The sequence below is a fragment of the Patella vulgata genome, chromosome 4 (genome assembly GCF_932274485.2).
Source record: "Patella vulgata chromosome 4, xgPatVulg1.2, whole genome shotgun sequence".
NCBI classification, from domain to species: Eukaryota; Metazoa; Mollusca; class Gastropoda; family Patellidae; genus Patella; species Patella vulgata.
In genome coordinates this window covers 30187676-30201236 of record NC_065882.2, presented here as the reverse complement: position 1 = coordinate 30201236, position 13561 = coordinate 30187676, and the positions used below count along the sequence as shown (strand labels likewise).

Here is a 13561-nt window from a genome sequence, read left to right as displayed (position 1 = left end):
AAAGTGACACCATTTGATTCAAAAAGCAAGTATGCGTCGTATCAAATTGATTACAATTTAAAATTGACACCGGAAGTGACGCCATTTTGTCAAAAAATGCATTTTTAACTTTTAAAATCAATATTTTTTTCAACCAATAATTATTTAATATGTATTAATAATTTTAACTTTTGGTTTACATTCACATATTAATAAAATTCATAAGGTCATATAGATTTCACAAAATTGTTTCTAACTTGTTCAGTTGCGGAGAAGTAGTCGATTTTCAACAGGTCACTTTTCAAGGTTTTTGGTCCATAAAAGTGTCAATTATTATTCGATTTTCATAAAATTTTCACTGTGTGATACCTAATGCCATTTACAATTTCATAGGAGTAATTTAAGATTGTCATTATCACCGGAAGTAACGTCATTTTGGCAAAAACTGTATTTTTAGCCTTCAAAACAGATATCTTATTCAAATGAGTCTGATTTGTAATGTTTTTAAAATTATGATATTTGATTCCAATCAACAAGTAGATTGAACCCATACGATCATACAGATACCAGAAAATGGTTTCTAACTTGTACGGTTGCAGAGAAATAGACGGTTTTCTACAAGTCACTTTTCAAGGATTTTGGTCTATAAAAGTGGCAATTATTCGATTCACATAAAATTTTCACCATGTGATGCCTTATGCCATTTCTGATTTCATAAAACTAATTGAACATTTTCATTATCACCGGAAGTACTGTACATTTACATGTAACAAATGTATAAAATGAATTGATATTGCTGGATTTGGTTGATTCGGCGTCCATTTTATTTGATGTGTGCAATGCTTATGTGGAAACCTGTTTAATGGTTTCATTGGTACCGGAAGTGACATATGTTTAGGGTGACGTGGCACCGGTTAAACCCGTCATTACTGCATCGCAGTTCTTCTATTTGCTAAATATCGTTAAATATCTTCTGATTTTCCTTTCTTTTTAAAACTGTCCAATGGATCTTTCTGAAACTTCTGGTACAGGAAGTTAAATTCCCATACAACGTGTTAAATCTATCCCGACAATGATCCGTAAACCGGAAGTAGTCGAAATAATATTCGATATTAAAAAAAACCAGTAAAAATAGGTGTTCTTGCAAAAATCGTGATTTCACCGTCGGGTGTGACCGGATAAAAACACATAAAGTATCGTTTGGAAGCTCGATGAATGGGCCTTTTTAAATGACACATGGTTTTTTTTTCTGCGGCTTCTGTAGTTGTTTTTCGTCAATTTGATTATCGCTATATATGTTAAAATATTATGTACAGGAATTGTTGTACTAGTGTATTGGATTTTTAATTAGCAGTTAAAGATTTAGGGGTAAGTCAAAACAAGGGAATGTCTTACCCAGCTCAATAATATACAATCAGCTATTCAGTGTTCACGCATCATTTTATATTTTACTTATCAACAAACAATCACAAGAAAAAAAACTTGGAGCAGAGTACAGATATTGACATTATAGAATTTATGCGGCATCCGATTAATCGGCACTACTTTGAATCAGTTATTATCTAATCGAGCTAAGATTGAATTTCGGTCTTCGGCTAACTTGGATCTTCGCTTAACTCGGATAAAATTGGTCAGTCCACTTAGATCTGACTGATGCGAAGTTTACTGTAGTTGCCTCCCACCTCCGATTTCCAAGACATAGTCCAAACCTTGACTCTCATATAAATAAACTATTTGGTACTAATTCGTACATAAATATATTCAAAACTAGACAATCCTTTACTACAAGCAATTGAATCAATTGGCCAATAATTGTCAAGCAGTTTCAAACTGGCCACTATGAAAGACATCTACTCAATGAAATAGTACTGTGGATCTATATTTTGATAATTGTGGCTATACAATCACCATTTTGAAGATCATGTAATAGCCCAGACATGCATATGATTGTTGTGATCAGGTGGTGTAGCATTCCTATCACAGTGAACTATTTGTTTGACGTTTTATTCAAGTCACAGAGAAAGAAACTGCAAGATGTTCCAAGCTCCTCAATCTGCCTACAATCATTATCAAAGATAGGTTGCCAGGCAACGAATCATATGCCCATAGCAGCTAAATCGTCCGAGCGGTCGCATATTTATTCCTTTGTAGGTAATCGGGGGCCTTTACAAGACAGTTCCATACAGATCAGATTATAATTTTTGCTATTTGAGGGTTCAAAAGGTTCTACAAACTGAAACAAGGGTCTCAACTAACTCTGGAAGTAATCTATAGAAATTGTTGAAATTTGACAGGCTTTTTCGTTTTACTAATTTAAATAATGCATATCAATTTCATACTGATCAGATGATCACTTTTGTCATTCAAACGTTCATAAGGTTCACAACCGCCATAATTCTAGAAATTATTGACTGAAATTCCTGAAATTCAATAGACCTCTGTTTCACAAATTTAAATGATGCATATAAATTTCATACATATCGGATGATAACTTTCATTAATCAAGCATTAACAAGGTTGAAACAAGGGCCATAACTCTAGAAGTAATAAACCGAAATTGCTGAAATTCAATAGGATTCTTCTCTTTACTAATTTTAATGATGCATGCAAATTTCATACAGATTCACAAGGTTCAATAAAGTGAAACAAGGGCCATAACTCTAGACGTAATAAACAGAAATTGCTGAAATAGGCTTCTTCGTTTCACTAATTTAAATAATGCATATAAATTTCAGAAGGATAGGATGATAACTTTTGGGGTTAGAGCCTTGACAAGGTTAAACAAAGTGAAACAAGGGCCATAACTCTAGAAGTAATAAACGGATATTGCTGGGATTCAATAGGATTCTTCGTTTCCCTAATTTAAATACTGCATATAAATTTCACAAAGATCGGATGATAACTTCTGTTGTTAGAGTGTTCATAGGGTTCAACAAAGTGAAACAAGGTCCATAACTCTAGACGTAATAAACGGAAATTACTGAAATTAAATAGGCTTCTTCATCTCACTAATGCAAACAACATATATCAATTTTAAAACAACTGGATGATAACTTTTGGCGTTAGAGAGTTCACAGGGAATTGTGGACGATATACGGACCAACGGATGGGGGCGACGGCAATATACGTCCACATTTCCGACACTATGGAACCAACTTCAACTAAACTGAAAAGAAACTAAAAACTCATTTTTTAAACGAAGCTTTTGTGATACCCCGGCGTGATCTTTAAACCTTATTCCAATGTGACTTTTTTTTTCTTTTTTTCGGCCATTATGAATATTGCAACAGCGCACCAGAGCAGCTAATCTACCTGGATGTTGGCGCTCTATAAATGTCCATTATTATTATTATTCGTTAAAATTGGATCAGAATTGTGACCTGTAGAGTGTCCAGACTGACAGGGGCGACGACAATATACGTCCACGTGAAAATAGGGCGTATAAAAATAAAAGTGGCGATAAAAATTTGATTTAGGCAATAATGTTTTCGGGTACTTCCGATTCTTTCCAAGAAGTGGCGGGATAAAATCTTAAAATTCTAAACGTATACAGATTGTCTTTAAGTGTCACTCACAACCACGTGGTGGAATACTATAAATTAATCAACTAGCAGAAAATCCGGATCGTGTCATTGAGTAATACTAATCAATTGTCATGGATTAATGATTCGTTGATTGATAATTGCCAATGATATATATGAAGCCTTTCCCAAGTCATTAAGCCAAGCGGTGTTTATTATATATTTCGTTTTCGTCTTAAAAGTGATCAAGGGCCATAACTTGGGCAGTAATTATCGGAAACCGTTGAAAATCAAAAGGATTCTTCGTCTCATGACCTTAAACACTGTGTAAAATTTAAAGTCAATCGGTTATTATCTTTAGCCTCTAGAGAGTCCAAAGATATTTTGAAGTGATCAAGGGCAATAACTCTGGCAGTAATTATCGGAAATTGTTGAAAATGAATAGGCTTCTTCGTCTCATGACTTTGAACACTGTTTACAAATTTAAAGTCAATCGGATATTAACTTTCGCCTCTAGAGCGTCCACAAGATTTTTTGAAGTGATCAAGGGCCGTATCTCTGGCAGTAATTATCGGAAATCGCTGAAAATCAATAGGCTTCTTCGTCTCATTACCTTAAACACTGGGTATAAATTTAAAGTCAATCGGATATTAACTCTAGCCTCTAGAGCGTCCACGGACATTTCAATGTGGCCGTATAAAAAAGATAAGTTGCATTCAAAGGTTTCAACAAAGTGAAACAAGGGCCATAACTCTAGAAGTAATTAACGGAAATGGCTGAAATTTAATAGGCTTCTTCGTTTTACTAATTTAAATCATGTATATAAATATCATACAGATCGGATGATAACTTCTGTTGTTAGAGTGTTCATAGGGTTCAACAAAGTGAAACAAGGGCCATAACTCAAGGCGTAATTAACGGAAATTACTGAAATTCAATAGATTTTTTCGTTTCACTAATTTAAATCATGCATATAAATATCAAACAGATTTGATAATAACTTCTGTTGTTAGAGTGTTCACAGGGTTCAACAAAGTGAAACAAGGGCCATAACTTTAGACATTATTAACGGAAATTGTTGAAATTCAATAGGCTTCTTCGTTTCACTAATTTAAAGGATGCACATAAATTTCATACAGATCGGATGATAATGTTTGTTTTTAGAGCGTTCAAAGGTGCAATAAAGGGAAACAGAAGCCTTATATAACTCCAGAAGAAATTATTGAAATTAAATAGGTTTCTTCACCTCACTAATGTAAACAGCATATATCAATTTTAAAACAATCAGATGATAACTGTTGGCATTAAAGTGTTCACAAGACGGACAGATGGGGGCGACAACAATATATGACCACATCTTCATGTGGGCGTATAAAAATCATATTTTGATAGTTTACTTTATACAGATTGTAAAATATACAGGCATGCCTAATTGGATATTATTGTTTCAAATTCTATTATCACCATGGGTCAGAAATGTAAGAATGACGAATAAGTCGAATTGTGATGATTCTCGAGTGAGAAAACGGTCTGCGATGTGTTTTATTATACCGCCGCCAAAATGCATTAAAGTGAAGGTAGGCAACTCTTACAAATGAAATTGAAATTTGTATCATTTTATCAGTGATTCAGATTCGGATACTGTTACAGTACCTGAAAATAACAAAAGATCTATTATACACGCAACGCAAAATCTTATTTTAATTCAGTCCTGTGACGAAGATAACAGGACACACATATAGCTGTGGCAGCTTCTTTGATGATCAAGAAACTAAACTTGATTACCCAATCAATAAACAATCTTAATCTCCTGACGATGAGATTTACAGAAGTTATTCTCATAAAAGTTATAATATACAAAACATACATTACTGACGTATTGTGTATTCTCATTTGTTCTAAACTGTAACATTGTCATGGGAAATGTGAATATGCCGCATGTGTTGTGGATGTTTTGTTATGAAAAGTGTGCATCGTGTGAGTGAAATATTCCAGTTGGTGGAAAAAAATACATTAACATTTTTTTTATACAACAAAAGATGGTGGAAATTGTCGGATCAAATTCTTTACTACAATTTTCTTCTTCAGCACCCCTGAAAACCTATAGAAAGAAATATCAAACAATAAAATAGCAAATAAATGGCTTGGTTACTATGTGATTTTGCTTTGGTACATACTGACATCTTTAACTTGTTATCGAGATGGAGAATATGAAAAAAACGAGAGAGAGAGAGAGAGAAATGGGGTTTAACGTCCACTCGACACAAACTAGGTCATTTCGGGACTAACAAATGGTTCAATTTTATTTCAATAATTCGCTTGCACGAAGGGGTCTTTAGCAGTGGGAGGAAACCGGAGGACCCGGAGGAAACCCACGAGGTTGGACAGGCGACCCTACACCTTGTCACATACAACTGGGGAATCGAAACCCCGCTGTATGATACAGCGCAGCACACATGTGCTAAGCATTCGGCCATCAAACCCCCCCATGAAACTAACAATAATTCAATTTACAAAATTTCCTCATTGCAACTCATTATGCCAGCACAGGTCACATATTAGTAGGCTTTTAATAATTTTTCATACTTTTCCTGGCAGGAGATTTTTGTATATTAATATACAAACAACCATAGAAAGGCTTTTTTTTTCAATTCTGCCATCTTTTAACAAATGAACCTTCTCACTAAATTGCAGCTACTTAATCAAATAATGTACACCACTTCAAATTTTTGTTCATAGAATGTTTCACAATTAATTAAAATATTCAATAATTAAATTTATAAAATTTATTTTTTACTTAGAGATGGAATGTTAAACACAGAATATGTCTCACCACAAAATGTAATATTTAATTCTATCTAACATAAAACAAATAATTTAAATTAACTATATAAGTTAAAACAAGCCAACTGTGGGGCTGATGTCCCCCGCCGAAACCCCAAAATAAAAAGATGACACATATTAATAATTAATTAATCACACATTTATTTTTTTCAAAATTATCAAGCAATCAAACTGATTATCTACATAAAATTTAAACATTCTACCTCAATTAAAAGGAGAGTTGTTATGTTCCAAAGTCTTGCCCTCAATTAGAAGGAGAGTTAATATTGTGTTCCAAAGTCTCAACCAATCAAATTGCTTATTGCTCTGCTTACCCTGAACAGAAAATGGTCATTATCAAACTTAGTCAAGGTATTGAAGTGATAAAACTATACACCAAGTGTCCTCACTCTCACTTAATTAAAACTAAAGTTATCGTGTCCCAAAGCATCAACCAATCATATTGCTTATCTCGCCTTACACTAAGCAGAAAATGCTCATCTTCGAACTCCATCAAGGCATTGTCCTAATAAACACCTACACCAAGTTTGAACTTTCTAGCTCAATTAGGAGAGTTATTGTGTTCCAAAGTCTCAGCCAATCAAATTGCTCATCGCTCTGCTTACCCTGAGCAGAAAATGCCCATTATCAAACTTAGTCAAGGTATCGATGTAATGAAACTATACACCAAGTTTCATTGATCACTCTCACTTAATCAACCAAGGCATCAACCAATCAAATTGCTTAATTCTGCTTACCCTAAGCAGAAAATGATCATCTTCTAACTCCATCACGGCATTGACCTAATAAAGACCTACATGTATGAACATTCTAGCTCAATTAGGAGAGTTATTGTGTCCCAAAAAGTGTGAAGGACAGACAGACGAACGGACAGACAGACAAACCCATTTTAATAGTCCCCTGCTTTCTTCAAAAGGCGGGGGACAAAAATGAGAAGCATTTAGTACTGGGTAATACAATCTAATGAAGCACACAATAACCATAGTCATAAAAAAGACATTCTGGTTCTCAGATACTTTACTTTCGGGTCTTGTTGAAAACGGTAGTATACAATAGGCTCATTTATCAAGTACAGTGGACTCTGTCACATCCGACATCGTATGAGATTGTTACAATATTTTGGATCACACAGTGTGTCGGAATACCGAGCTTTCTCCAAAACCGGAAATACTGTAACTTCGAAAACCGGAAGTATTTTTATATTGTAGCTTCGAATCACCAGAATGCTATTCCCTTTAAATACTTAACGGCTATTTCCTTCTGCGCAGGTCGTGGAACTTTCTCGAAATCTGCTATAAGTTGCCGCTTTAGATCTAATGTCAAATCTGTTCGGGCATGCTTTGCAGGACGTTCAGACATTTTGAATACAATAATGTATAATGATTCTTCAATCGCGGCAATTTTTATATAATGTCGCAGTATTTGACATGAGTAACTAAAATCAAATACCAAGCGCACTCTTACAAGAGATTATAAATTGTAAAATAATCAACAAAGAATTTATAACATTATCAAAGTAATCAACACAGACCGGCGCTTGCGAGTTTTAATCTCACCGATAATTGATTGGTGATTGCTTGTTAATCTTTTCTGGCTTCACACCCATTCAGTTTTAATCTCACCAATAATTGGATGCTTTACACCCACCGTTTGAAGTACGGATTATACGGTGTCAATTCAATGGAAATTATGTGACGGGACGGCTGATTGATGTCGTAATCCGGAACATACAGAATCCGGATTTACCAGCGATTTTTTGGCTGAAGTAATAAGGAAATAAATCGGGACATGAAAATCATGTCGGATGTCACAGCAATCCGGAGTGATCAGACATCGGATGTGACAGAGTCCACTGTACATAACTCTTGATATAGGTTATTGAGGGAATCAAAAATGGTATTGGATAACAGTAAACTGAGACATTAATATGAACACTGATTAAACTTTTTTCGAGCAGGAAATGACTGAAAGGATCAGCATTCACATTAGAACTATAAAATATCATCAATAAACTTGAATTCAGCTGAGCGTACAGTAAATTATATCAATGAGAATCAGTAATCATGTAAGTGAATATATGTAAACATGATGAATAAACTGATAAAATCAATGTAAAACCTTGAAATGCGAAAAGTCAAAAATAAAAACAACCCTTCTGATCAGATTTTTGTTAGGATTGTCTGAGAAGCAGAATATTTTTTTGTAAGGCCTTAATGTTGACCATTATATATGTTTGATCTATTGTACTACACAAAACATACTTATATCAAATTTGTCAATCAACTATTAGTGCAGACCATGCACCAAATGCAATATGACTTTACTAACACACACAGAACACACTTAATATAAATCAAACACAATTTGATTAACATCTACTTTAACCTTAGGCTAAACACATTTCATTGCTTATCATTTTAAAACATCTACATCAAGTCGGAGTGAAATTGTAAGGAAAAATATGACTGTCTTCAAATCCATTTTACGAACAGTATAACATTTTCTGTGTCATATACTGCAATAAGCGCTTGCCAAGCAAGATATGCCCACATTTTGCAAGAAATGGACAGAAAACAAGCTACAAGAAAAAAAGGCGATTTTTCGTACAATCATGGAACATAATCCAGGAAGTTATGGTCCAATCTGCACAAATATCAAAGGGAATCAAAATCTTTTGGATATAAACATATATTTTAAGTATCATCCAAATCAGACAAAAATTCTGAAGGGTCCACAACCTTGGTATTACATACTTTTACACTATTTGCATACAAGGAGCAGCCATTTTGTTGAGCAGTTAGAGTATGATTTTTACAAAATTCAAACTCAACCATCATTAGGTTGTAACACTGATATATTTAAACGTTTTTTTATTAAAATCGAATAAAAATTGTGACCTCTAGAGGTTTCATAAGCTAAAAACTGGATTTTTATACGCCCACATTGAAATGTGGTCGTATATTGTCGTCGCCCCCGTCCGTCGTCCATAATTGCTTGTGGATGCTCTAGAGGGTAAAGTTAATATCTGATTGACTTTAAATTTATACACGAAGAAGCCTATTGATTTTCAGCAATTTCCGATAATTACTGCCAGAATTATGGCCCTTGATCACTTTGAAAAATCTTGTGGACACTCTAGAGGCCAAAGTTAATATCCAATTGACCTTAAATTTATACACAGTGTTTGAGGTCATGAGACGAAGATTCCTATTGATTTTCAACGATTTCCGATAATTATTGCCAAAGTTATGGCCCTTGATCACTTTGCAAAATCTTGTGACGCTTTAAAGGCTAAAGTTATCATCCGATTGACTTCAGATTGATACACAGAGTTTAAGATCTTGAGACGAACAAGTATATTGATTTTCAATGTATTTTTATGACTTGAACAGTTAAAGGACTAATCCCGATATTTTTGGGGGAATAAAATTTTGTGTTAAAACCCCTTTAAGTCCTCTAGCTGAGGGCCGAGCAACTAACTCAATATTTGTGATAAGTTTTCAAACCACTTAAACCTGTCAGTCTTCGTCTGGAAATGGAGACCGGTGTCCCAAGCTGTATTATGCGGTGTCTGGATAAAACCAGACTTTTATTTTATAAAAATAACGTGTAGTTGAAATTTACCTTTCGTTATCAAGTACAGCACATGGGTCATTCCCTACATAGACCTCTCAAGGAACAGGAATCGATTATTGGGTCACCCAACGAAAAAAACGACCCGAAATCTTAAAAGGGTTAGTGTCCGGATAAGCAATTTTGACATTCACATCCAAACGACTTAATATTTTGAGCTGGAATTTTGAGAGAAGGTAAATATCCCATTCCTCTATATTTTGGCGCTTTAATTTCATACGTACTCCGACTTTTATTTTTGAGACTCTCTTGATATCGGGATAGTCCCTTTAAATCCATGATATTAAAAGCTTTGTATACAAAACGTTAGCATGGGGCAGAACTTTATAAAAAACCAAACAAATTCTAATACTTTTCTGATAATTACTTCGTGAGTTGTTGCTCTTAATCAGATTTTAGTATATTATAAATGTTTTATTACCGAAAAAAGTAAAAATATGCGACAACTCTTGTTGACTGCCCGGACGATTTAGCTGCTGTGGGCGTATGTTTTGTTGCCTGGCAACCTATCTTTTGTATAATCAGGGGCCATAATTCAGGAAGTTGTGATCCGATATGCGCAAATATGGAAAGGAACCAAGATCTTTCAGTTATAAACATTATTTCAAGTTTCATCAAAATCAGATGAAAATTGTGACCTCTAGAGTGTCCACATGCTAAAAACGTGATTTTTCATACTATCTGGGGCCATAATCCATGAAGTTTTGATCTGATACATGCCAATATCGAAGGGAACCAAGATCTTTTGCAGATAAACCTATATTTCAAGTTTCGTCAAAAGCGGATAAGAATTGTGACATCGGGATGAACAGACAGGGGCGACGCCAATATACATCCACATGAAAATGTGGGCGTATAAAAACCCGCATACAACACACCATTTATTGTTGTACCCTTTCAGAGGCTCCTACAAACTAGGGATGCATGTTATTCAAGGGAAAGAATTGGATGCCATGCCCATATTTTGCAAGAGATGGACAGAGAACAAGCTTAAAAAAGGGGTGATTTTTTGTACAATCTGGGGTCATAATTCAGGAAGTTATGGTCCGACATGCGCAATTATTGAAAGTAACCAATATCTTTGGATTATAAATATACATCAAAATTGTGACCTCTAGATGGTCCACAACCTTGATGTACCATACTTTTACACTATTTGCGTATTGTGGTGTAACGGTGATACATTTGAATGGTTTTGTAAATCAGATAAAAATTATGACCTCTAGGGGGACCACAAGCTAAAAACACGATTTTTGTACAATTAGGGGCCTTAATCCTGGAAGTTGCGATCCGATATGCGAGAGTATCAAAAGGAGCCGATATCTTTTGATTATAAATATACATTCCACGTTTCATGTAAATCGGATAAAAATTGTGAACTCTAGAATGTCCACAAGCTAAAAACATTATTTTTGTACAATCAGAGACCATTATCCATGAAGTTTCGATCCAATACTTGCCAATATCTTTTGGAGATAAACCAATATTTCAGGTTTCGTCAAAATCAGATAAGAATTATGACCTGTAGAGTATCCACAAACAAATTCCAGATGAACGGACATGGGCGACGGCATAATACGTCCACATGAAAACGTGGGCGTATAAAAAACCTGGAACTTTTTCCATCACTTTCACTGCAATAGAGATTGATGTCCATGAAACGTGCCATATATAGCTGGTTTTGGAATAGCATTTAGAATACAACTTTGATATCAATACCACTCATATAATAAACCAAACTACTTGATATGCCTAAACATACTTGTTGGCATTCATAAAAATATCATTTGTGCAGTCATAAATTCAAATTTGAACGTGCATCTTGAGAAACATCCATTTTGAACATGAGTAAGAAAACACTATTGACATTTTCAACATGGATAACAATTTCTCATGCAATCTGGTTTGAATCATTTGGCTAAAATCAAACAACTTTTAATTGAGACATCGTTATCTAGTATACTTGATACTTTGGTGATAAAGGCCAATGGCGCATCATTACTTATTAAATAAATTTAACAATAAACAAATTAACAAGATACAATGGTTCAACAGATGTGTGCCTTTTATTTAACCCTTGTAAAACGTCTTTCAAAGTATACAATGGTAATAATATCTTTATATAAGGTCTTTGGAGAATTCCACATTTGCTGTGAATTTCAAGTCTATACAAAACTTATGCTGCTTTGTACAAATAAGTTCATTAATAGGTGCACATTTGAATGTATATTTTGTTATCCAGTGATTGTATCAGAATCGGCACCATAAGCATTTATTTTTGTGATCACAGAAAATAATTTGGGATATCATGAGACTTTATCATTTTTAATATTAACTGAACTAGCAAGCATGTATGTTAAAGAGATTATCAAAATTAATAATAAAATAACAATAATCATCTTATATAGCGCTGAAATTCCAACCAAATAATGGCACAAAAATTACCATTAAATGTGCGAATCACTTGGATCATAAACTAAATGATTGCGTATTCTGCACGGTAATGCCAATTTTTCCTTAATACTGCAGATTATAAAGGGTGTGTTTGTTATATATGGGTTTTTACTGTATAGGATTTCTGAATTTCTGAAAGCAGTTTGTTTGGGGGTGGGGAAATATAAAAATCTTAATATTAATTTGATACTGAGTATATAAGCATGTAGAATGGAATGGGGTACAGTAGAATGAAATGTGTTGTAGCTGTAGTTAGTGCTATCTTATAGAGTGAATCATGCCAACAAGTGTGGGTGATCAACAGTTTTTACCCTCTATAAGAAATGTAGTAGAAGACAGGCTAGGTGAATAAACAATCTCATCACTAGTACTTCCTGGCAAACTAAACACTCCTTCACATTTCTGAAAAAACATCTTGAGTGCTATATTTATAATTAAATAACAATTGTTTATTATAGTTGACTAAAACTCACTGATATGAACATGATAGAATAAATGAAATGAATTAGATTACTTTATGAATTATGGACACATGAGAACTATCTGATAAAGCCTGACGTATATGATGATGATTTGGTTTACCAAGCTAAAGGTGGCCACAAACACTACATACACCAACTGGTGACATTCCCCACAAAGTTTAACATGATGAATTACTATCTATAAGTTTCATGAAATTCCCTCTAATTTTATATTTAGGGCAAGGGAAATGTCTGCATCAATTACTCAAAACCTTAAATATCCAGTTGATGATATAGTAGCCGTAAAAGTTAAATATTAACATTTTCAAATGATACAAAATACTAAACTTCTTGAAGCAATTATTCAAACTAGAGTTGGATATAGATTACACTTCCTGAAGACATGTTTCGGCTGGAAACACATTAATACAATAGATGCTAGATTATAAAAAATATTCGCAGTAGAATAGAAAGTACTATATTATACAGACCAGAGGGGTATCTGGCCACAGACACGTTTCCGCTGGAGCACCTAGGGTTGCAGGGCGCCCGGGGGCCAGAAATAGCATCGAAAGAGATTTAAGGCATAGATAGTGGTGTTTTTAGATGGGATTTTATCCAGATTTACTTCAAACACCATTATTCATATTTCTAATCCATCAAAACCAG

At 34.2% G+C, this 13561-nt stretch overlaps 1 protein-coding gene across 1 annotated transcript in view; it reads right to left on the bottom strand.

The window, feature by feature from the left end:
* Positions 1-13561, bottom strand: part of LOC130012428 (mucin-5AC-like) — a 539248-nt gene that overhangs the window by 47754 nt on the left and 477933 nt on the right. The window contains exon 28 of the mRNA XM_056100369.1: positions 12743-12833. Within this exon, the coding sequence (XP_055956344.1) occupies positions 12743-12833 (91 nt within the window). The remainder of the gene's footprint in view (positions 1-12742; positions 12834-13561) is intronic.